At 41.0% G+C, this 26,422-nt stretch overlaps 1 protein-coding gene across 5 annotated transcripts in view; it reads right to left on the reverse strand.

Annotated features, from left to right (window-relative positions):
• Nucleotides 1-1,108: 1,108 nt before the first annotated feature.
• pclob (piccolo presynaptic cytomatrix protein b) overlaps nt 1,109-26,422 on the reverse strand; it is a 54,684-nt gene continuing 29,370 nt past the window's right edge. The window contains exons 16-37 of one of the 5 annotated variants that reach the window (XM_086027102.1): nt 25,565-26,399; nt 24,424-25,468; nt 23,625-23,693; nt 23,257-23,286; nt 21,988-22,076; nt 21,472-21,547; nt 21,268-21,393; nt 19,542-19,650; nt 18,867-18,934; nt 18,558-18,799; nt 16,351-16,398; nt 15,700-15,830; nt 14,166-14,192; nt 13,705-13,798; nt 12,504-12,575; nt 12,132-12,423; nt 10,384-10,578; nt 7,805-7,949; nt 7,659-7,717; nt 5,847-5,984; nt 4,822-4,967; nt 1,109-4,169 (exon numbers count right to left, since the gene is read on the reverse strand). In XM_086027102.1, the coding sequence (XP_085883228.1) occupies nt 4,026-4,169; nt 4,822-4,967; nt 5,847-5,984; nt 7,659-7,717; nt 7,805-7,949; nt 10,384-10,578; nt 12,132-12,423; nt 12,504-12,575; nt 13,705-13,798; nt 14,166-14,192; nt 15,700-15,830; nt 16,351-16,398; nt 18,558-18,799; nt 18,867-18,934; nt 19,542-19,650; nt 21,268-21,393; nt 21,472-21,547; nt 21,988-22,076; nt 23,257-23,286; nt 23,625-23,693; nt 24,424-25,468; nt 25,565-26,399 (4,180 nt within the window). In that variant the 3' untranslated portion in view covers nt 1,109-4,025. Of the gene's footprint in view, nt 4,170-4,821; nt 4,968-5,846; nt 5,985-7,658; nt 7,718-7,804; nt 7,950-10,383; nt 10,579-12,131; nt 12,424-12,503; nt 12,576-13,704; nt 13,799-14,165; nt 14,193-15,699; nt 15,831-16,350; nt 16,399-18,557; nt 18,803-18,866; nt 18,935-19,541; nt 19,651-21,267; nt 21,394-21,471; nt 21,548-21,987; nt 22,077-23,256; nt 23,287-23,624; nt 23,694-24,423; nt 25,469-25,564; nt 26,400-26,422 lie in introns of all 5 variants that reach the window. The other 4 variants (XM_086027101.1, XM_086027104.1, XM_086027103.1 and 1 more) reach the window with 4 other exon arrangements.

The raw sequence follows: 26,422 nt of genomic DNA on the forward strand, positions 1-26,422 counted from the left end.
TTGATTAGAGTGCAGCACATCATCAGAGGAAATGCATTGCTCACATTCAATTCAAACCTTCCAGATGATGAGATAATCGGACGTCTCACTTTATACTTGAGAGCCAATAGAAACTGTTTGTAATCTCAATATGGACGTGTAAACCATTACGCACTTTTTCAAACCGCGCTGAAATTAACATGATTTCAGGCAGACAGTCCCGAACATGAACCGACCAAATAAAGGCCTATGTAAATTTGGAAAAGTGTCACAATTCGTTAGTTTTCAGAGGGACTCGCTCACAGACAAAACTTTTTAAACGGTTGCTTAATTTTACACTCGGTAGTTGGGCAGGCACTCCAGAGGCCCAACTATTTGCATAGTAGATGTTAAAAAAAAGTACTTACTTTAATGTGTCTCTTTAATTGTCTAACTTTCTGTGGTCCATATATCATACGCTCCCATAGGCCAACGATAATGTGAGAAACATGTAAGTCTGGCTGCATAACAATCTTTAATATAGAATTTAATTTCTTGACGCCTTCTTACCCCTTAGGAGACATCAGAAAATCAGCATAACTCAATGGAAGCCTTTGCAGCCTTGGTTTATGAAGTACTCTACTACTTTATGAGGTATCTTGTAAAGTAATACTGCCCCCTAAAGGCCATACATTGGCATCACAAGAGGAGGTATGGAACCGTCGAGTGGAAAAGGTTATTGTTTCTTTTTGTTTTATTTTATTTTTGTTGTTGTTGGAAATTGATACGATATGGTGTGAGCATTGTCTTTAAAAATACTTTTTAAAATGATTTTACATTTCATTTTCACTTTAAGTGCACGCTTTGAGATGAAGCAAGAGCAATAATAGTGACCTCATTTGAGTAGCATTTGACTGGCCTTTAGAAAAATACATTAGAGTAGAAAAGGATATAACAGAGTAGAGTAGAATAGAATCCACAAAGATGCACTGCGTTTTTTTTTTTTTTTTTCTAATTCACATCATGTACTCCTTAAACCTTGAACCTCAAACACTCCTATTGAACCTTGAACCTCAAACACTCCTTTTGCCTTGATGGGTAATTGAAAATGAATGCAATGACACTGAAAACGAAAGACCAAACTCCACTCTGCATTTGTAATATACTCTCTTCTTAATCTTTATTCTTTATGACTAGTGGAGGGATCGCAGGGAAGTCTTTTTTTTTTTTACAGCACAATTTGCATAATGTCTAAACACATCCTGTGTACAACCACAAAACCATTACATTATTGTTATTTTTTGGTGGAAAAACAAGACCATTTTACAAGCATATTTCTTTACAGTCAGCATACAGATTAATCTATACATAATGTGTTAGACCAAACATGCAACATCCACAACATGAAGACATTTTCACCCCTCGTTTGTGTTGTACAATTATGGACACGCATTAATTACTGTACATTTAATTTATATCTCTTTTTTTTGCCCCCCCCCCCCCCTCGCATGCTCATATTTGGACAAAATAAACATTCACTCTGTAAAAATAAACACTTTATGTACACTGTCAAAGTCACATTCACGCACATGGATGATTGCACAATCAACAGGCAACGGGACGAACGGTGAAGAAGAGTCGAACAGGGAAACAGTCATTAGGCGAGAATTTTGCATGGAAACAAAGATTTCACTTGCTGTACATTAGACTGCTGTTCGTGTTGATGCGGTCAGATTGTGCATTGCCATTTTGTGGAATTCCCCCTTCTTTCTGTGTAATGTATTCATTTATTTTGTTTATTTTTTTTGTTGTTCTTTAAAATTTGCTACATAGACACAAATGAACGCACGCCACGTTAAACGTTCCACGTTTTCAATTCATTCCAGTGCAGAAACAGTAAAACACATGAACGAGGAAAACGATAAAGTGCACAAGCTTCCACGCCCATAAATACAGTAGATTCAAATCCGTTACAAAATAAAATACTTTTTTCCCCTTCTTTTTTTGTCTTAGACCTTATGTTTCAACAGAGACATACAATTACTAAAAAAATAAAAAGAATCAAATGTTGCATAGAAGTACCTCAAAAGAAGCGGAAAATGGCACGATAAAACAAAAATCCTCCATAATCTCTTTCTTATTGTCGTATGGTTTTTTTTTTTATTATTCTTTTTTTGCTGTTAAAGTGACATCTTATTCTTAGCCTTTTCATTTTTAGTGATATGCTAAAACACGTTGATGATTTTTGTGTTTTATTGATTTTTCTCCAATATGGTTATGACTGTATACAGGGTTGACCTACACTGTAATTAAGTGCCCAGGGTGTGTTTTTTGGTCACAGGCAGTGAAGTAGGCTGGTTCACCGTGTTGTACCGGGAGTCACACACACAAACGCACGTGCACACACACTTTTATAGGAACCTTGACTTTTCTAAGACCAGGGGGGAAATGTCGATATGCGATAAATGAACACTAGTCATCCTCTAGTGTTGGAACATTCCCCGCGGCACTGCTTCATGTGTACAGTGCAAAATGCTGACTGCATGTGACCATTGCCGTGGGGCGTCACCCACTCGTAAAAGTGTCGGAGGGTCTTTAGGGCAAGGGGACCCTAAGACGATCCGTCACACATCATGAGAATTTTTTTTTTTTTGATGCTTCAGCAATATTTTTTTTCGTAACCGTGAGTTGTGGTTAGCACATCTGCCTTACAGTCGAGCACTACGGCTTCTTTCCACATTCCAAAAACGCACATGCTAGGTTCATTGAAGACGCCACATTGTCAAGCTAGGTAGCCTAGCCTCCATCTCTTCCAGAACCCTAAAGTATACAAGCGCTATAGCAAATGAATGTTTGCGTGTCTGTATATGCCCTGCAATCAGGGTGCACTCCCTCTCTCGACCAATGTCAATTAGAATAGACTCCAATTACTGTACTGCTAATGGTGACGATCGCTAAGGGCTGTGCATGAATCGACGTGGACTCAAATTGAGTTGAAAATCGGCTGTTGCAAATGAACGTCACATCAGAATTTTCGGATTTGAGTCAGAACAGGTTATTGGATATTGTCGGCAGAGAGGAATGTTTGGATGGCACTCACGTCTCTGTACGTGTGGCGTACATGCACATGCATGGAATCTAAGGAGCATTAAATTCAACTGTGAAGCAGTCGGTTAATAAAGCCCAGCTAGGCAGTGTATCAACGCCTTGCTGTTGGCCTCTCACGCCGTCCTAGCAAGAAACGAAAGGGAGTTTGCAAAGTTGGATACTGGACCTGAGGGACGAACTAGCTTGGAATGCGCTACCAAGGACAAGGCTAGTACAAGACGATGGTGATGGATTTAAAATGGGACCAAAGAGAAAAAAAAACATACGTCGGTCTGCCGTTGGCCAGGATACGACGCAGGGTCCTTGAGTTTAAATGAAATTATTTCAAACTAAAAAGGAAAACCTTTCCGTGAGTTGATTCGCTGTGTCGACGTGCTGGTGTAGGCCAAACTCTGATACGTTTGAACGAGATAAGCGAATATGGCTTTGTAAACATATGATAAAGGTAAAACGCTATAGAGGTGCGCTCCATTTAACATTTTTGATAAAGTTTGAATTTTTTCCTTTGTTGGACTAAGACGTGTTTTTTCAGAAATCCACAAGTTGCAAATTGATTCAAACGCAATTCGCTGACATTAACGCGAATGGCGAATGGTCATTTTTGGTCCAAGTCCGAGCTCTTACGGCTACTACAGACTTTTTAAGTATTCTTCCTTCACTGCTGTCTCCGAGCAATATTGTAACCTGTCCAAGACTGTCAACAGGCAAAACTCTGTCTATTATTTAACATCTGTATCTGCATGTATCCTATATGAATGTATGTATATATGAACTGTATATATTCTCTGTAATCTCTTCTATCCACAAAACATTCCAATCTCTGCTATGAGCTAAGTCCAAGTCCATGCTGGCAGTTGTTAGCACGTCACACACCCCAAACGTGTGTGGATGTCAACGGATATATTTGCTTTTTCTTTTTTAAATGATGACGATGACATCATTAATATCGCATTATCTGCTCAGAGGTTGCTGGGTGCCGAACTGACGAGCAGCTTATGCCAGCTGACCACCCTCTTCCTCATGTCCACCTTGTCCAGCCAGATGTAGGCCTCTCCGATCAGGGTCTTCTTTACAAACTTGCCCCCGTTGGACACCAGGAAAAGCTGCAAGGAAGAGAACACCTGCTTCTCAGTGATGAGATCCGGGTTTTGAATTTCAATCTCTTTGCATGTTCTTGCTATATTTACATGAGTTTTCTTCCTACCACATTCTAAAACGCATGCTACCCAGGTTGCTCGAAGATGAAAAATTGTCCTTCGGTTTCAGTGTGAATGCTTGTTTGTTTATGTGCCCTGCGATTGGCTGCTGACCAGTCCTGGGTGTACCTTATGTATTCTTATACCCCCCAAAACAAATGAGGACAAGCGTTCTAGAAAATAAATAGATGGATTGAAATTTAACACGACAGGCAAATAATGCTTATTTGGTGAAGCAGCATGTGGCTCAGTGCCCACATAACAAAATAAGTCGTTCATTTTTATTTTTACTCTTTGTGTGACAGGACAGCAGGTCAGCTTTGCATCGTGCTTCGTCATTTGTCTTGGTGAAGCAGCATGTGGCTCATCACCCAAGGTTATTTTGTCATGCTCATAGTGACTGTATTGATCATTGAAGCATCACCGTGTTTTGTACGAGTACCGTGTTCATCAGTGTTTGTTGACTGCATTCCATGCTCTGCTCTGTGCAATCTCTCCTCTTTAGAGCCACGACTAGTTCTTGATACAGTGTATTGTGAACTTTTTTTGGGGGGTGTACCTGTATGGAATGTCCCGTAGGATTGAGGGCAAAGCGGAAGGTCTCGTTGAAGGAAGGCTCCCGGTCGTGACGGCAAACTCTGGTCTTCTTCTTGATGATCCTCTTCTGAGTGGCCACGTTGACCACGTACAGCTTCACGTACAGGTCTGACAGAGCACGAGAGGTAGACAAAAAATGTCATTACAGACTGGGGTTGCAAAAAGTTGGAATTTTTCCATGGAGATATTTGGTCGAAAAATGTACTTACACAATTTTGTTGAAATGTCATGCTTTGAAATTATTATTTTGTCTTCATATGAGAAAAAATAAAACATTTATATTGTTCATATATACGTATGCTCAATATTTTCAAAATCCCAGTGTAACCTCCCATGGAAATTTACTGGAAACTTTCCAGAAGTTTACATACTCCTTTGGAACCCCGTTTAAAGCGGAAGTCAAGTCAAGTTATTTCTTTACAATAATACATGCCATGCGCTCTCAGTTGTCTAACTCCGATATTCTGACTGACATTTCCTATGTGGGATAGGAATTAAGAAGCAAAATCCACCATTTTTTATCCATCTTAAGGGCGGCCATTCTGACACTTGCTGTCAACCAAAAATGACATCACAATGGGGTTAAGCTTATAGACTAGTGCAGTGTTTCTCAACCTTTATTCAGCCTAGGCACATATTTCACATCGGAATAAATCTCACGGCACACCACTTAGCAAAACCATTCACAAAAAAATGGTTATACAGGGTCATTATGTAACTTATCTGTCATCTAGTGGAAGAAAATGTTGTTGTTTTGCCTGTTACTATACGTGGTTGGCATAAATAAATTAACACAACCATTTTTTATATGAGAAAATACATATTTTTTGTCAAAATAAATGATATTTCCCGTGGCCACGGCACACTAATTGAGAATCACTGGACTAGTGGATAGCGCACAGAATATATTGTAGAGAACATTTTTGACTTGACTTTGAAGCTACTATTTCATGGCCGCATGCACATACAAAGTAGCATTCCTCTCACCTGGCAGGTGGTCAGGACTTTTGAATTTGTAAGTGATGTTTCTGCACTGCAAGATTTCCAGGACCAATTGGTCACCGTCGGTCTTCACCTCTTTCTTCAGGGCTACCTTGATCTCGCCCATCACTTGCGTCTTCCCGCCTGCAACAAAGGCCCGTGTTCACTTACTATTGCTCATATAGTCCCATGAGTTATGTGTTAGTCTTTCAAATGGTGAAGCAGCATGTGTGCTCAATGCCACATGTTATCCTTGTTCAGTAAGCCTTACAGCTTAATTGAAAAAAAGAGAATGGAATCGTTTCAATGTGGGGAGTCAAAGGAACTAACTGACATAATGTGGTTGCACAAATGTGCACACCCTCTTGCAAATAGGGATGTGTCTGTAGTCAAACTAAGCAAATATTCAAGTTGTGGTAGAGTGAATTATGAATAGTTCAAAATGTCAAGTCAGTGTTGCCACAATGGGTGTGCAGATTTTCAATATCCACTCTACATGGCATGTCCATTTTAGGTTACGTTCACACTGCAGTGTGATGCCTAATTCTGATTATTTAGTTAAATCCACTCTTTGTTGTGAATGTAAACGCAATGCGCATGCGCACAAACCACGATGTTGAGTGACGTACACCCCCCCCCCCAAAAAATGATGTCCCATGGAACAGTGTTTACGGAAGTAAATATTGTGCCATCCGTAGGGGCTCATATAATCTCATATTGCATAAATAGCATAAATATTTTAGGGAAATGAGGATGCACTCGTTGAACTCATTTCATGGAGACATCTAATAAAGACGTCGTCAATTTATTGCTGCGTGGACCAAATAACCCGAACCCTATAACCATCTGTGAGGCTGAATTGCTACTATCGCCACATATGTCAACTTTTTCCTTCATTTGCCAAATGGGATTGAATTAAAGTCAAATATACAGGCAACACTTTTACTCAATACAACTTTGCAGATTCACGGACGAGTGTCAGTAGTCTCCCAAGCACTACCTAGCCCGCACGAAGGCATAATGGTCTTTTGATGACGATGAGCATTTATACTGCAGACATCGCATACATAGCCGATTTATATTCACATATGATAGAGGCCCAGGATTTGGAAAAAATAATAATTGTACTGATCACACTATATAAAAACATCAGATACGTGTCGCATATGGGCAAAAAAATGGAATTGAGCTGCAGTGTGAACAAAGCCTTAGTTACAGAGAAAAAGGCTAATGTTGTTGCCTCTTTATCTGCAGTGAGTGGCCAGCAGGTGGTGACACACACTGCAAAAACATTACAGCGGTACCTACGCAATTCAACCACTAAAACATAATTTTTTGTTACATGGTTTAAGATTAAATGTAAAAAAGTAAAATGTAAACATAAAAAAAATCTAATAGAAGAGAATGTACAGTTTTTATCAAGTGTAATTAAGTCGAAAGTGACTCACACAAACTGTAGTACATTTATGTGTTGATGTGTGCCATTAAGGGGTGTGGCTTGGCGATTCACATCAGGAGCTGTAGTGAGGCGGTTACTTCACTATTTGTCTGCTTCATGCTCCTTGTGAGTGCTTTTATAGTCTATTTGTGTTACGTAACTTTATCTTAAATTAACAAATAGCATCATTCTATATGTGTCAGTTGTACAAACTATACAAATTTGCTATCTAAATGCTTGGGACTAAGCACAAAAATAGCGCATATGCGGGTTTGTTTCACATCAAAGTTCAGATCCCAAAAATTGGGAATAGGCAAATTCATGAATATGCTACATTCGCTTTTCTCTAGTTCTCGAAGTAACAGATGGCAGCCACTTGCCTTCATTCTCAGGAGTGCCCATGTGACTTTTATCTGTTCCGTTGGGAATAGTCGTACCACTGCGACAAACAGGACAAACAATGTTAGCATTAGGCACTGTCAATCACAACTGACTTCTTTTCTTTTATTTTCATGTGTCCTCTCACATGTGCGGGACTTGAAATATGGCGCTGTCAACTCCAGTTCCTCCACCTTCACCCCCATCTAGACCGCCCCCGTAGGCGTCGCCCACCAGACTCGGGGCGGACAGCACCACCGGCCCCGAGACGTCGCCCAGCCGGTGCCCCGGTCCTGTCATAGATAGATGGATGGATGGATGGATGGATGGATGGATGGATGGATGGATGGATGGATGGATGGATGGATGGATGGATAGATAGATAGATAGATAGATAGATAGATAGATAGATAGATAGATAGATAGATAGATAGACTCAATACTTCATTGGCCACAATATTAGGTACACCCCCCACAATTCACTCATGAGAATAAATACAAGTGTGTTAGCAAATCTGCATTTACAAATATAACTTCTTTATTTATTGTTAATAATTTAATATTATGTTATTATTAGCGATATTTCTACTATGCGGGTGTCTGTCATTGATCAAAACATTAATTTACTGGAATGTTATTTTTGGATGTTAAAAAATATATATATTTTGTGCTTTTGTTTGTTTTATTTAATGCATTTTTTTAATTGGACAGAATCTAAACCTTGGGAATTAAATACTTTTCATGACACATTAAATTATTTTATATATTATAATACTGCTGATATTATTATTATTATTATTGTTAGTAGTTGTAGTAGTAGTAGCAGTAGTAGTAGTATTATAATAAATACTACTACGACAGTATTTTGAAGTACTGTAAAAGTACTTCTAGTCATTTTTGATGTATGAAACACATTTGTGGTGTCATATTATTTCCTTATACCATAAACTGCAGTATTACATGACTATTTCTACCACTCTACAGCATATTATAGTCACTATATTGTAGTCTACTGTCACTATTTTTATTATTGATAAGGCAGCAGTTGTTCTCGTTATCTTGTTTTGTTTTCTTTCTTGTTAGATTCTGTGGGCGTATCGAATATTCTGGCAGATAAGTGTTTTGCACCCATGGTCCAAGAGTGCTCCTGTTTGGAACAAAATCAGTGACTTTGTAAATATAGTTTAAAATATATCCACTTGTAAAGGGAATACATACACATTTTCAGATGATGCAACAATTCTTAGAATATTTATATTTATCATGAAAGTTATTCACACAGTTACAAGCTGTTTATATCAGGGTTTAAAACATTTTAGTAATTTTTGGGATTAGGATTTTGATTATCGTTCCTATATGTTGCCTCACCTTCCCTCTTTCTGTCTTTGCTCTCATTGGTGGATGAGGCTCGCAATGACGCTGTTTCCTGCTTTGACCGCCAATTGTCGAGGGCAGTGGGAGTAAAGAGGGGTGGGGGCTGAGGGGGAGTAGCGGGTAGGGTGGGGAGCCTGTGTGCCATACCCATGTGCGTGTGTACGCGTGTGTGTGTGTGTGCGTGTTTATGTGCATGTGTTAGTGGTAAACGCATGCAAAGGCACACACAAAGAACGGCAGTATGAAAGCCAGGGGAGCTGCGACGACATGCTTATTTATGCGAGAACACATCATGGAATTTTATTGTTATTATTTGGTTGATTTTTTGTAACTTGAGGGACTGCCATCCCACATTGGTTTCCGGGATTTAGAGAAACCATATGCTTGGGATTGGCACATGCACACTATTTTATTATTAAAAGGTTGGTGTTTTATAACAGTTTTGTTACTGTTTTGTAACATAAGTTAGACATTTTATTTGTTTGTTTAGATGTGTTAAATCCAAGAAAACAATCAGATTCATTTGTTTTATTAACAGGACTTTAACGTTGATCTGCATTACCGGGCCCATCTCTTTCGGATGGCGCTTTAGTGTACAGTGAACCCCCGTCATTATACAGTATATAAAGCAAGAATCCACGAGTTATCGACGCCCACGTGAAAAAGTTTGTCATTGCTCACTGATGCCACAAGATGGAAGCAAAGCTCTATATACGACTAGCACCGGGTCCGTAATTATTTCCCATTTCACCAGTGATCCGCAATTAAGTTTCCGGTGAGCTTACTACTCCATTCACAATAGCGGCAAAATGGACAGAAAATCCTGAGCGCTATAATTGCCATTGTAAATTTCTGGTGGTTAAAGACTTAAAGTGCTCGGGTTTCCGTGTCTGTCCATTTTAAATGAATCAGGAAATTAACGGAAAACAAATTTGCATATCACTGGCAAGATCGTAAGTGCTTCACGTCCATTAGAAAAAGCTACAGCCTGACCGAATGATGAACCCCCCGCTTGAACTTAGGTGCTTGACACCAAGATGCCACCAGATGGTGCCAAAGCAACATTTTTATATGAGACATTATTTTTGGCCTGAGCAAAAAAAAAAAAACTGTGACTCGGCAAGCTTTTCAGTGAGCATAATGGTGGAAAAGAGCCTCTAAAAAATGTAAAAATAATCTGCAAATTCACGAATGCTAAATTGCGAAGACGCAAGGGTTCACTGTAGATAAATTCAAAAAGTGAAAATGTTATGGTAGCGGTTTTAGTGTTAGTTACATGCACAAGTGGGGAGGGGGGAAAAAGGGAAAGAAGCGTGTCAAAGGAAGTGCATCAAGGGTAGGGAAGGGATTTACTTGGTTGCAGGCGGGACTGTTGCACGGCAGCCTCGGCGGCGGCGATGGCTATGCCGGCGTCTTCCAGGTGGGCCTGGGTGACGCTGCTCTTGCTTTGGCTCCGCGACGGCCCATGCGAGCGGAGCTGGCCGTCCGAAGAAGACTTGGAGCTGCCCGGGCTGCTGTGAGACTTTTCCAAAGACAACATCTGCAAATCTGTGGTGATGGCAGTGTCGATTCTATGTATTAGCAGTCCTTTTTTTGGGTCATTGTTACCAAGCAGGGGTGATGCTAGAAAGCAGTAGCATTTTCATTAGGCATTTTCTCTGTCAAGGCTTTCTACAGATAAACACGAATGCCGGAGCATGTTTGTGACACCGGCACAATTGAACACTTTCAATACATTTTTGATAACATTAGCTTTCTGTCAACCACTAATTCACTAATATCTTGTACCAAAACATGCAAAAGAGAACATTTTTCACAACACACTACACAGTGTGCTCATTCTGGCAGAAAATGCTCCCATCCGGTTTCTCATCTGCACCGTGACTGCCATGGCAAATGTTTTGACACTGTAAACATCTTGCCCGAGCATCCTGTTTTGTTCATAGTTTTTTATCCAATCAGATTGCAGCCTCTATGTCACTCTAATCTGCCGAGGGCCTTCAGAATAAAGAGTGCTGTACCATGTAACTTTAATTATATTAGGGATGGAATTAAAATTCATCCTCACGGGGTCGGAGCACTGGCCCTCAATGACGTCAGCACTTTTCCATCCTTTGATTGGTTAGTCAGCACAAAACTTGTTCCAGCCAACTTTAACTAGCAAAACACTTCTGTAGTGGCGTGCATACATTTAAAAGGACACTTGATTGGGCTGAACATTGGCACTTATATGATATATAAAATGATTTCAGCACAAAAATTCACCATTCTGAAAACCCTCTGAAAAAAATGTGTTTTGGTTTTGTGTCGAATTTTAGTGCAAGTTCTGACACTGTAATACTGTTTTCTGGCTTGGTTTGTCATATTCGTTTGTCACCTAGAGTCTGAAAACGGTGACCAATGGCCACCAAAATTCATATGGACATTCCACTTCAACCTGTGAAAATATTAGAGTGATCGGCACAATATTTGGGATTTTATTGACATTAAATGTAAGATCCTATGAGGGAGAAACTATCACATCCACAAAATCGAAAACAAAATGTGCGGAAAGTATAGATAGCTAATTTATTTTGATTTTTACAGTCAAGAGTAAGAATGTGTGTATGAATTATGGTGCAGATTGGTCACTGTTTTCAGACATTTAGCGACGGTAAAGTTTTGAGCATTTTGAGAGTAGTTAGTTATTTAATGATTTCTCCAAAATAAATGGACAAAATTTAAACTGCAATCTGATATAATTTTCCTGGATTAAAAAAATACATAAATTGATCTTGTTAGTGATAAATGGACTACAAATAAATTGACAAAATTTAAACTGCAATCTGATATAATTTTCCTGGATTAAAAAAATACATAAATTGATCTTGTTAGTGAAAAATGGACAATCCTGGTCGGATGTTCGATTTACGTTTCACTCACTGACTGCCATTGATGAGTATACATCTGAATCCAAATGTTCCTTGGTCTTGCATATGGTTTGAATGAAGTACAACTGCCAGCAGGTATCGACAATGCCAATTGTTTGTCTCAGTATTTCCACAGTAAACTAGCAGGCCTGTATGCTTGATTACCTGTAGTATGCCAAGTGTTCGCCTTACCTTTGGAAGGATCAGGGAAGATTCCATGGCTTCTGCTCTTAATTACAGAGTTAATGGGTGAATCATAGCTCCCTTCTCCCTGCTCTTGTCCTTGTCCCATACTGTGCCCAGGCCCCATCCCGGACCCTGACAAGTAGCCTTGGCCACCGTGCCCCTGCCCGGCTCCAGACCCAGGTGGCCCCTGAACCCCGTGGTGGGCTCTGCTGTGCTCAATGCTCTCACTCTGCTCCTTGAGTGGCAGCCAACGGGGTGTGTTGTCCAGCTGGGTTGTGTTGGACAAGTCAATCAAGACCTGAGGTCAAAAACAAACATAGCAGAATGAGCCCGGGGAAGAAAATCTGGCTTTGTTTGAAGACAGAGGCTTTGCCTCACTTCTCCCAGGAAGTCGTTCGATGAGGATCTGTCGTAGTCCCACACTGTCACCTCCAGAGTCTTTTTCTTCAGCTAGGTTGAAGAGGAGAGAGGTCAGACAATATACCAAACCTGAATGTTTACTCACAAGTAAGAGGGGCTGTCAGGAACATCATTCAGAATTGCCAATACAATTGAAATGCTCTCACACACACACAAAAACATTTTCTCACACACAGGTAAAATCTTTTCACGCTTTTTACTGAAATACACTCAAATTATATGCTGGTATGTGTTAGTCTTGGTTGCTCTGAGTCCAACTTTGCCCCACTTCCATATGGTGGTCCACTGGGTTCAGTTTTGGGCCCACTGCTGTTTCCATTGCATTTGCTGCCTCTGGGTTCTAACAAGGGTTCTAAATTAACTTTAGGGACGGTCTGATCCGATCTACGGTATCGATATTGAGTTCAATTAGGGCCAAAATGACTGCATTGGTATCGGATTGTTTTCATCAGAACCAGTCCGATCCGATACATAAGTCCAAACTTTAGCCTCAACTTCACTTGTGTGTGTGTGTGTGTGTGTGAGAGCATTTCACAAATGTGTGAGTAAGTGTTTTCAGTAAATACATAGTCGGTGGGGATGAATGGCAGGAAGGGGTTGAGTTGAATTATGTAAAGCATTTAGAGTGTATTGTTTGTTTGAAACACTTTACGAATAAAGATGGATGATGGATTAGTCATCATTTGACAGCAACTAAAAATCAAATACATTTTTCTAATGATTTTCAAGCAAATCCGAAAATGTTCATTATCAAATAAACACAACGGGGTACTTTTGGGCGTCAATAGGCTATTAAAGTATAGGAGAGGAGAAACACTTTTAATTGACTTTGTGTAGACATGGCTGGCTTGTTCACATAAGCAAAATGTCACAGTGAGTTTCCTTCATCCTATTACGCCATCTGTAGACTATTTGAAATTGTGCATGTGTGCAGGCATCCATGCATGTTTATTCATTGTTATGGCTTTGAACATGAATCAAATGTTCAAAGGTGTGTGTGTGTGTGCGCGTGTTTAAACTATGTTATGGCTTTGAACATGACAACATTTTGATGGGGACTTAGGTGCCGTCCCAACCAAAGTGAGTGATATAATTAAAAGTGTGTGTGTGTGTGTGTGTGCGTGCAATTTTGTCTATGGGTGCATGTGCAAGTGTGTACCTGTTCCAGATGGATGTTTTTGTAGATGACAGTCTGGTTCCATTCCGGGTTCATGGTCTTCTGGGCATATTTGGTCCTTCTCTTGTTATCCACACTGCAGCATTGCGACAACACACAAAACACTCCATCACCACCTCCCCATCAGCGTGTACTGTACAATATTCCATTCGAATGAACGTAAAGGAAAAGATGCTGGCCAATATGACTGTTTGAAAATCATGGATTCAAAGAAAAGAAGTAATAAATGCTTCCATCAATACTTTTACAAAAGAGGCACAGGAGATTTGAAGGTGAGAGGCATGGAGAAGAAGCAGAAATCATGGCACATCTTGTCTGAACACTACCACACAGAGCAGACACACAAAGAACGAAAAGGATGGGAAACAAATCACATCAATTGAAGGAAGGATAGGAAAAAGCGGAACAACACCAACTGAAAGCAAAGATCAGCACCACACTACCTTGCATTCTGGACAACCATGACTTGGCTGAGGGAGTCCAGAAGAGGAAGAGGAGGGCGGATTTTCACAAACAAGAAAGCCGAAAAATAAACAAAAAAACAAACAGAAAGAAAAAACAGTCAGAGAAGCCCAAAGAGCTCAAAGGAAAGGCAGTCAAAGGATAGTGAGCCGGGCCGAGGCGATCCATATGCTCTCGCCAAGGTCACATACAAACACACACAGGGTTGTACGCCCTGGAAATGCGCGTTAATAAGCATCAACCCTTGAGTGCAAATGGCCGACGGGCAAGTGTTGTTCGGCCATCTGCTACATCGGCCGTCAATGTTGGACATATGCACGGAAAGGAGATCGGTGAGAGTGGTGCTTCTTAAAAACATGTCTTTTATCTGAAACTGATACTGTTAGGGAGACTAATGGCTCTATTGATCAATGGGCTATTTTCAAGCTCTCACGGAGAGAGCAGTCAGAGCAACAACAACAACATCGCATGTCTGCAGTGGGAGAAGTAATGATTTCATCTCCTGCTGAATTTGCATGTTTGCTCGCTTACAAAGGGATGAGTAGTTTCCTATTTTTATGATTGTTTATTGATTATGGTAATAAACAGAATAGAAGTACACAAAAAATGTGTCGCCCTACTCACAAAGTGTCTCGCTTCCAGGAATAGAAGAAGGCTTACTGGAATGTGTCATGAGCGCTTATAAAATTTTGCGTTAAATACATTTTTGCTTGTGTGTGGCCATTTTTTTTTTTTATCCTTGTCAATAGGAATTGAAAGAGAGCTGATTCCGTAGTAGAAAATGGATCTCCTCAAAAGGGTATGTCGCTTTGCCTATCATTCACTAATAGGGTTGCGGTTTCATGCTGGTGGGCAGCGTCAAAATCTCCTTAAAGAGGGTGAGGGTCGAATAGTATAAATGGTCCTTCCTTCTCAAGAAGGTTTCGCTGGTGAAGTTTTGGTCTTTTCCTCAAAATGACTTGAGTCGTGTTGGATTGACAGCAAAACTGGATAAACTACATCGATCACCAGAGCTATAAGTCACGGTTGGATGATGTAAAGCTGTGTGGCCACATGGCCCGGGCACCAGCCAATCTGTACAAGACAGAATACTGAGATCAAATTCTTATTTCACTCAAGAAAGTGCATAATATTTTCTATCGCTTTTGCACAGTGTGTGTGTTTTTTGACTGTGTGAGTTTTTTTTTTTTTTTTAATACTAAAATTCTATTACCATAATCAATAACCGTAAAAATAGAGACACATCATTTCTTTGGAAGTGATCAGATTTAAATATACAGGAGAGGATCCCATCATAATTTCCTCCACTGTAAATGCAGTAAAAGACAGCAATATGACTTTGTAGGAATAACAACCCTAAATAGTAAAAAGTACTAGTCTAGTTGTCTAATAATTACAAAGAGCGCAATCATCAAGAAGCAAATAGGGAGAGCGAACTCAGAACGAGGACACACATACACAAAAGGCGCAAGACAGACAAGGTGCAGGCATGACTAGTCGCTCGCAGATGCTCACCCTCTCCCGGGCAGCAGGTAGACCTTGACGAAAGGGTCCGAGTAGCCGTCGTTGTCCCTCGGCGCCAGGTTTCTGGCCTGGAGCACGTGAACGATCAGGTTCCCCACATTTCTGTCGTAGTTGATCTGGAGCTGAGGTAGGAGAGGGATCGGTACGATGACATGGTATTTTAATTTGCCGATTTACTTTTTAAGTTTGGCTAAGGAAGAAGTATTTGTCATCTTCCAGGATGCCGTACATCTTTGGCTTTAAATCCATTGCAGCAGCTCAAAATAAAAGGATGTAAATTAAATGTCTAAAAAGTTACTCTGCACATGTCCAAACATCATAATACTGGCTTTATCCTAGTGTCATTGAATACCGTAGCTTTTTCCTCAACTGGTTTTATTCCTCTAATAGTTTTCTCCTCAACTAGCTTCGTCCTACACTAGTTTTGTTCCAGTCTACACTGCAAATCTTTTCCATCTCCATACCCCATCATTGCCTTCGCCGATCTGTACAATCATTTTATACACCACTGAGATAGTTTAATCTTTACTTGCTATGGTAATGTGTTAACTTGTACTCCAAACCCGGCATGTGCCATTGAACCTGTTACTTTTAATGACTACAATTACTTATTGTTGATTGAAGAGGGGAAGCAATGTGTACCTGAATTTCTCCAGTAATGGGATGAGACATCCTTATCACGTCTGTTGGCTGGAAAAAAAGGGAAAAGGAAGTCGTGTTATGAATTAGTCGACCAATAAATAACACATATCTGATCCATGATCACATTGATAAATGCATGATAAAAACACCCACCCCTTAATTAATATTGATACAAATCAGATAATGCAAACATTAAAGTGACCTACAGCGGATATAAAAAGTATACACAGCATTGTTCAAATGTCAGGTTTTATTATGTAAAAAATGAGACCAAAACAAATCATTACAAAAGTAATTCACCATCAATGTGACTATTACAACATCTGAACTTTATGTGATTTAATAATACTAGTAAGACTATTAACTAATAATGTTAGCAATGCCACCTATAACCTGAATTACCCCATTTGACAGGGGAAGTAAAAATAATCAACTGTAGTGATGTGTGCACCGTCTTATAAATGGGGATGTGGCTGTTCTGAGAAAGAACCGATTCCATTCAAACTCATGTCAGCACACAACCGCCTTCATTTAAAATGCCTCTTATTAACCCCAAATAAAGGTCAGCTGTTCTAGTAGTCACATTAATGGTGGAAAAAGACTTGAATTGATTTACCTTGGTCTCATTCACAGTATAACACAAAAACCTGGCATTTGAAACTGGGTATGTCAACTTTTTATGTCCACTGTAAAACTTTGTGGGGACTAAAATGGCCTCGTAAACAAATCAAGTGATTTAAATCAATGTACGTGTGTGTGTGGCATTGTGGGCACCAACATTTTTGTGTGGCCTGAGGAGCTGGTCCCACAATGTGAGTAATGTAAATCAAAGTGTGTGTGTGCGTGTGTGTGTGGGGGTGGGGGTGTGTGGGGGTGTCCTTGCACACCTCCTCGCACACATCCAGCGAGGGTCACACGCCACAGGATCACATTTATCCTTGTTCTATCATAATTGGTCTGTCACTGTCTGATGTAAAGCATAATAGCGCTTGACCTTCCTCCCTGGTGGAGGCCTCCCCTTGAACGTGTCGTGTGATGTCATGCTAATAGAATCAAAATGGCCGAGGTGACCCAAGAAACAGGATGCATGCACCACTGTCTGGACTTTTGGGGCATGGAATGCAGTGCCCCACCACATGCAATAGTCACTGTTGGCATTATTAATTGTGCATGTTTTGTATTTAATACATAGTAGTGATTTAATTGTGTTTTCGTGTCATTGTTGATATTAGTGGTAGCATTGGTAGTAGTAGTGTCTTCGTCATTAATGATAATGTATTATTATTAGTAGTAGTAGTACAGTAGTGGTAATTAAGTATTTTAATTTGTAATCAGTAATTCACTACTACTACTACTACAACTACTACTACGACCAGAGCGGGGCGTTTTACAAAAAACTTGCAGTCTGTTTATCGCTTTCCACATACACCTCCACCGCCCGTTTTGCATCATGGGTGTGGGGCTGAGAAAATAGAAGATTACATAGACGTCATAGGTGGATAGGCGGACCGGTCCGTCACATCCTACTACTACTACTACTACTACTACTACTACTACTACTACTACTACTACTACTACTACTACTAATAATAATAATAATAATAATAATAATAATAATATCCATCCATTCATCCATCCTTCCATCCATTATCTATACCACTTATCCTCACAAGGGTCGAGGGCGTGCTGGAGCCTATCTCAGCTGTCAACGGACAATAGGCGGGGTACACCCTGAACTAGTTGCCGGCCAATCGCAGGGCACACAGAGACAAACAAATAACCGCACTAACAATCACACCTAGGGGCAATTTAAAGCATCCAATTAACCTACCATGCATGTTTTTGGAATGTGTGAGGAAACCGGAGTACCCGGAGAAAACCCATGCAGGTACGGGGGGAACATGTAAACTCCACACAGGAAGGCCAGGGCCCGAATTGAACCCACGAATTCTGAACTGTGAGGCGGACGTGCCAACCAGTTGACCACCGCGCCGCCCTAATAATAATAATAATAATAATAATAATGATAATACTTTTTACGCATGTGCATGCATGTGAATGTGTATATGTGTGTGAGAGAGTTTGTATGTGTTAATTAAAAATAAACGCATATGTCATGCGTAACCTATTGAAGTTGTTCCGACCCCAGCAATTCATTTTGGAATAATGCAAATCCTATGTTGCAATTTCATCTTCCATTCAATTACCTTGTGCCGCTGTTTCTTATTTATGGCAGGCGATGCGGGCTGGCCGGGGCTGGGCACTCCGCTGGACGCGGCCGACCCGGCGCCCGAATGGACCAGAGCCGATCGCTCCAGGGCCGACAGCACACCCAGACCCGTAGGTCCTCCGAGCCCCACGACCATCCCACCCGGCCCCTGCTGCTGGGACACCTTGTGCAGCTCTGCAGCCAGCTGCTTGGGATCCACGCCAGGAGAACGCTGGCCTCCTACTGAAACAAGCAGCCGTGTAGTCACATTGTAATTGTGTAACACATGCAAATCCATTGTACATACCAGCCTTAAGCTGGACGTGGTGCTCCAGGACTTGTGGGTGCTCGGGGTCAGACAGCATGTTAAGGTCGCTGTTTGAAATCATACATTTGGGGACATTTGTAATATCAGCCAGTGCATTTTAGCAGTAATCATTTGGAGTGGTCAAAAGATTGGAGCGTGGAGTGAGAACAGAAGGGCGAAGAGGAGAAGGCAGTCACTGGCATGCACAGAACAGCCGTATAGACCTTTTCACTTGGAATGCAAAATTCTTATTTGGAAAATTTGACCCTTTACAATAAATCACCCTAAGTTGTTTCTCATTAATTCCCATGGACTGTTTCCAATTGGCAATATTTCCAAAATTCCCTTAAATTTTCAAACGTTTAAATTCTCATGAAAATTACTGATAATGTGTTGCGCAACTCTTTAAGACATCCACTCAATTTATCCTCCTCACCCACAGGTTCCGCTAAATTTTGATCTTTTGGTAAGGAAATCGAAAACTACCTAAACCTGGTGGGGCACATTTAGCTCTGCATCCCCAAACACAACTTTTTGGTCTGCCACCTGGAAGTACCTTGGCCCCTCTTGCTTACAAACATAACGAAAAGGTCAATATGGCATGTCTAAGAGGTTTCAGAGGGATGAAACGACGGCGGAGGCGGAGAGGCCAAAACGGTCACAGCTGTGACATACAGTCGCACGCAGAGCTCCGCCTCTGCACACGGGTGGCCCACGATGCCTTGCACTTCCTCATAGGTCTTTCCCGTCAGCTGCACGCCATTCCACTCCAGCACCTGCATGCCTGTAATGGCATCGGTGGGGGACAAAAGTCATTAGATGCTAATGATAAGAATATTTTTCTTAATTGCAGAGGGCACCATAGTGGAAGATCGAGACATACATTTTCACCATTTTCAAAAATTAAGAGGTTTCCAGGCAATATTAGACCCTCAAAAGGCGATCGAGCAAACAAGACACACAGAGAATCTTTCCGCGGCCTTGTGCTTGAAGCCCTAATGGTATCTACAGTGGTGAGTGGTCTCTACTTGCCTTGTGAGTTTATTTATTATCAACCTCATAACCGAAGTGCCGGGCAACACGCTGCACTATGGCATCTTGAGTGAAGAGTAAGCAATGGTGTGATCAAGTCTTAACAAGGACAAGTAAGGGCTGATAAACAAGATTATCGTTGGCCATAATCACACCAACAATAAATCCTGCTCGCATATTTGCTGTGTTTTGTATGTATTTTGTGCTCATAACAGTTTTGTTTGCTGTTAAGAGACCTTGTTATCCGTGTCTCCTCTAAAAGTGACATTTTGTAGGCTGAAACACTTTTTCTACATTGAATCAAATTGCACTTTTTGTGTGTCATTAGGATGAAATTGTGGTGAAGCTAACCTGGAAGGTGGATTCCCCCATCTGTGGTCCCTTCTCAAGGTTTCAAATTTTTCCCCGGATGGGGTTTATTGAGTTTTTCCTTGCCCTTGTGGGGGTTAAGATCAGGGGACGTCGTTAATATTTTGTCCGCTATGGGCATGTGAAGCCCTTTGAGACTTTCTTGTGATCAAGGGCGATATAAATAAATTTGACTTGACAAGTAGCTCAGATTAATGTGTCATTTTCCAAAAACTCTTTCTATGTGGCTTTCAATGCAATTCATTTTGTCCTCCACCTCCTCCTCATCAGTCTATTTGGGTTTGCACCTGCAGGCATGTTCTGCTGTGCCGCGCTCTGCGTCGTCTCCATTCAGCATGCGGTGGGTAAACACAGGGGCTCTCTGACCACACCATCAGCTACTCATCAGCTTTTCAAAGATAAAGTAACCTTCCTCCTTTGACAAAATTACCATGAGAGTTACCACTGCAGATTAACACAAGAGAAAACCAAGAAAAACAAACTGTAATTGTGCAATTTGGCCTCAGCTTCTAATCTCTTCTGTTTGCAAATTGCACCTCAGTGTGTTAGGGAGAGAATGCACTTGCCTCTGCTGTATAAGGCTTGCTAAAAATAGCTTAATGACTAATACCACCCAAAGTAAGATAAAAAGGATGTGATGTTCTGTTCACTAAGAAATGACGGCATGTTCGTGACACCGTGATTCCGTCAAGCCTCATAAACATCAGTTCTTACAAAGAAAGGGAAGACTATAAGAAAATTGGACTTTTTAAAAGTTTGTACACACAAATAATTGGGTCTCTAAAGTTTGTAATACACAACCAAGAAAACCTACATCCAAAGGACGTCACAAATTTACGTTATATCGCCCCCTAATTCTTCAACCTTGCCATGTTAAGATGCAAAAATGTCACAGACCCCTGGGAACAGTTTTTAGTGAAGGGGAAAATCATATTCTTATTTGAAAACACCATAATTTGCAAAACAAAAGAAACTCCTCTTCCTCTCACTGTCTCCTTACCCTCTATGACTTTTCCTGTTTGTTCCGCAATGCCACCAGCGATGACTCTTGCAACATAGGCCCCGATCTCTCCTCGGCTGCCCGGGATCTCCTTTCCACCGACCACCCGAATCCCGAGACCATTCCCTAAAACAACAAACATGTCAAAATCAAGGTCTATCCACAAGGGGGAAAGTTGTTCACGCTGTCTGTATGACTTTGTACCTGACACGCTAGAGTCCCTCTGATCTCTGGTGAGCTTGACACGAGTGTGAGGGAAGACGTAAGGAGCCAGTTTCATCTGAAAAAGTAATGAATCACTAGCACGTGGGAATCGTTTCAAAGTCAGAATGATCCCTAATATACACGTTATGAGTTATTAATTTGTTCATTTTCACAATTTCTCCAAATGCTTTTTTCCCCGTATGTCTCTTTGTTTTTTGTTTTTGTTTTTTTTAAATCAACGGCTTTTTAGTCACTGTTCATGCCATTATTGGCTGGACTTACAACCTGTTTAAATGAAGTTTAAATGAAACAATTGGCCGGTCTTATTTCAGGTCAGATATTTAGTCACTGTCCTGTCCTATCAGATTGATGGCAAATGGCCTCAAGAGGTAATTCGATACTGTAATATATTAACTAGCATCATAGTATTCATTTCTTTGGCAAATCTAGTTTCAAGTAGGCATTTTTAAGTTTTCAATATGCTGTAGTATATCATTTTTTAAATCTGGAACTCACTTGTCTCTTGTCTGCCATGTGTCTGGCCTGTGGATGTCCTTCTCTTGGCTTGTCAAACCAGTCTGTGTCCTCTCGTCTAAGATGGTAGGCTGGGCAAGGAGAGGTAGGCGTTAAAAAGATTGAGCGATAGTGAATAATAATGTATGACTACCTAAATCATTAGGTTAGGGTAAATAAATCAGAGCTCAATCTTCAAATCAAGCTTTGGAAACACTGTTTCCAATATGCATCAGAAAGTCTGTTACACATCAATTCACTTGGCGTCATATTGCCCAAAATGATTAACACTTTTCTTCCACATTGCTTGACACCGTAAAGGAAATGTGCGTTGATGCATAAGCATAAGCCTATGATTCCTCCATCAGCATAGCATAAAGACGGATACTAAAGGCTTATATACGGTATGTGCTCTCACAACTAACATAATTAGTATATGTGTGCAATCTAATGAGATGCAATATAAGAGCTGTAGCAAATATTCTGTCTTTCTGATAATAATAATAATAATAATAATAATAATCATAATAAGAATAAGAATAAGAATAATTATTATTATTATTTTTATATGTTGTTGTTGTCTGGAAAGTCAAGGTGTTTATGATATATAATTTCGGCAAGGAACAGTGTTATTTCAAGCAGAGTATTTTCATCTTGAGAAATGCATGATTTTTCTCTTGTTTTGATCATTTGTTTAGGAGTTATTATTCTGCTGAGAAATGTTATCTCTCTCAAATTGCCCTTTGCCCTGTGGCCAGTATATTTGTGAAGTTATATAAATGTGAGATAAACATCTTATCCTGTTATCCGTGCATCTCGGATTAGCGGCGTTTATCAGAATTAGAGGGAAACATTCTTATCAAGAATCGGTGTGCAGCAGCAATGTCGACCTTGAAGCCTTTTTTTTTTTTGAATTAGAAACTTACTAATATTGCAATTTCAATCCAAACACACATCTTTGTGAGAAAAACATACATGAACACGGAAAACCAGAAAAGGAACCACTGATGTGCAGCCATTCCCCAATGATGCATACTCACTGAGTCAGTGCAGCAGATGCGCTATTGTGATGGTTCATTCCGAAAATGAATTGCAACTAAGAGTTCCACTAAATGGCATGAGACTTTCTACCATTGAGATGCGGGTCATTCCAGAATGGATCCAGTGAGTACTTTCATAACTTATAGAGAAGTGAATCATTCAGGAGAGTAATGATATGCGACATGGAGGCCTACATACTGTATGTTGCTAGATGGGAGAATGCTGTCTCACCTTCCATATTCCAGTTTGGGCCTCCAGCTGCTACAAAATTGTATATATTTATATATTTCTAAAGAACGATATATGTTGTTGTTGTTTTGTTTTGTTTTTTCAAGAAATGCGTGCAGCAGCCTGTGAAGTCAAGGAACTAAGCTGAGAGGAGCTTTTATGTACTGGGAGTGTATGTTGGCACATGCATTAAAAGCGGGAGTTAATGTATGATGCATGCTTGAAATTACAGCAACCAACTAGCCGCTACATGTACACACTTAAAGGAGAGGCATTATGGAAAAGACACAAGATATACCAAAGGGGAAAAAGCTCATCCATCAACCATTATGTAAGTGGGCCTTGAAAGTTGGTTAACTATGATACTCTACCGTGTGCGATACTTTCATGAAAGATTCTGGCTTCCTCTCTGTTCAACACCAGCATGGACTCACTGAGTCCTGTAATCAAGGCAGATTGACACTTATATGTGGAGTCAGCACACGAATCATCTTCTCATCACCTAGAGAGAGCCTTCAAAACAGTCCACAAGCTATATGTGATGTGAGTGGAATACTCATTGAAATCATCAAGACACAGTGTTTTGAATTTGTTGTGTGAATGTGTGTTTTGCAGCTACAAATGTGGATTTCTATCTAAAATGGCAATGAGGATAACTGAAAGTATGGAAGACATTGATTTTATTTAGATGGAAACTCAAAACATACTGTGAATGGATAGAAAAACATGCAAGGGTGCAAAATCAAATGCAGATAAAAGACACTTAACTGAGTAACACAATTTACATGATATGGCAATAGTATAAATTACTGCATAACATTTGAGTTATAAACATAATGGAGACTAAAAATATACAAAACAAAGATGATTAAGATGACAACACATGCATATAAAATCACACAAGAAATGTTGGTCTACCTGAATTGTGGCATACATAAACCCAAGCTTATGCATTATAAGTGGAAGCATTAAAATGGAGAATAACAGCATGCAACATTTCGAATGCAATGATACTCAACATGACAGACAAATATGTACAGTAATATGTAACTAGCAACGCTTATTTTAACTACTGATGATTGAAGAACACAGAAGATCACTCAACAGTAGCATGCATGACAAGCAAGTCCACACGGTCGAGTTCTTGCAACGGTCTCTGGTTCCATTTACCTTCACTGTCCGACATGGCGCCTTGAAAGTCGTCCATGATGAATGCGATATCTCGGTCATAGCCGCGAGTTCGAGATTCTTCCCTCATGTGTTGTTGGACCTCTGGCAAGGAATGGCTCGAGCCGAATTGGTCCCTGGAGTCGGCGGAAATTGGAGGAAGTGGTCCCGCTGATGCCCGAGCCATACCCATTGGCTGGCCCACCGGGCTCAGGGGGCTCTCCTCCTCAGAGTTCTGAGCCACAATGGGGATACGGCCCCGGCTATGGCTGATGGGCAAACTGGTGGGCTTTGTTCTGGTCACGCCAGGAGCAAATGCTGCGTCCAACACTTCCACTTCAGTTTTAAGTCGTAGTGAGGAACTAGAAAGGTCCCGTTTGATTGATAGATCCAAGCCATAGACAGACGAGGGTCGAGAAGAAGGACGAGATGATGGTCTCGAACGGCTGCCGCTCGGGTAGGTGCCATCATCCTGGGCAGAGGCCCTGATACTGGTCCCGAGTCCAAGAGAATGCCCCAGAGAACCAGCAAGATTAGCTCCCAGTGAGGAGCCCAAATACTTTTGCTGCTCGGATAAGTTCTTTCTGAGTCCAAAGGTAATCTCATCCTGAAGTAGCCTTGCCCTGGCAGCCAGGTTGGTGACAGAGGAAGCTCCAGATCCCATGTAGCTGCTAAAATCTGGCTCCAAATCCCGACTCTCCTGAATGGGAGAAAATTTGGTGATGGCCTTTTGGTCGATTAAAGCCTTTTTGTTCTTCATCTGTTTCTGGTAAAGCACAGCAGCTGGGAGTTGTTTTGCAGCCTGCTTCTCAAGTGTGAGCCTTCCAATGCTATATTTTTCACCTTTAGGGAAGTGGCGAAAGCTACTATCGCTGGTCAGATACTGTGGAAGGCCTAAGCCTGATAAATGTTCAAGTCCTTCAGTTCCTCTCCGGAACTCCTGCTTGATCTGTTGCTTCAGTAGCTTTAACTCATAGGGCTCCTCCATACTGTCTTCCTCTCCTTTACCATAACCTTGAAGTTGGGACTGGCCTAAAAAATCTGCTACCTAAAGGGGAAAAAAGGGGAAAAATAAGTACAACAGAAAATAATGTGTAAAAAGAGATGACAAAAGTGATTATGGAGAAAACTGATGGGGGTGTACCTCTGTGCGTCTGACTTCTGCTGCCCTAAGTAGTCTGTCTGCCTTAGATAACTCTTTATCAGGCAGGTTGAATCCTGAACCCAAGCCAGTGGTACCCAATCCTGTAGAGCTCTTGGTGAGTTCCCCTATGTCCTCAATCAGCACATAGTTCCTGGCATGGTGGTGGTCGATGTCAGTGTAGAATGAATCGGCAGAGATGCTTGACATAGGACTGGAGGCCATGCTCCTCTCCTCTAGCCCTAGCCTCAAGTCCAAGCTGCCATACTTGCCTCCGAGATGAGCCACCCCAAAGCCGCTCTCTGAGGAGGTCGGCACAATGATTAGAGGCTGGTTACGTATGACCTCATAGTTCGTGTCGATCTTGGGCTCTAAATCAGATAGATTGGTTTGACGCTGCTTTCCTTGTTGTAAGAGCAAAGCATGTTGGTAGCTGCTCGTCTGATCCTGACCATGGGATAGAGATAGGGTTGAGACATGTTGGTACGGAGACACCTGTTGATGGTAAACGGACTGTGGTTCATACAGATTATGTTGCGTATAATGGCTAGTGGTTTGAGTCTGGGGAACATACTGGCCATAATGAGAGTAGGGACTTGTGAGTGTGTTGTACTGGGAATCAGCTTCTGTCTGCGGGGGTATGAACTGATCGAACTCTGACTGGGGCGCTGTGCGCGGCCTTTCCATGCCATCACTCCTGTCATCTCTAATATTGCTAACCTCACTGTCTGACATGTAATCTCTTTCTTCTGCCACACCCTGGAGATAGGCCCTCTCCCGCTTCTCTCGCTCTTTCAGCAAGACCTCCTTTCGCCTATTGATACCCATCTCCAGATACCTGCAATGATAAGGTATCACACT

This window comes from Filicampus tigris, chromosome 4, assembly GCF_054856515.1.
Source record: "Filicampus tigris isolate MCC_2025a chromosome 4, RoL_Ftig_1.0, whole genome shotgun sequence".
Lineage (NCBI taxonomy): Eukaryota > Metazoa > Chordata > Actinopteri > Syngnathiformes > Syngnathidae > Filicampus > Filicampus tigris.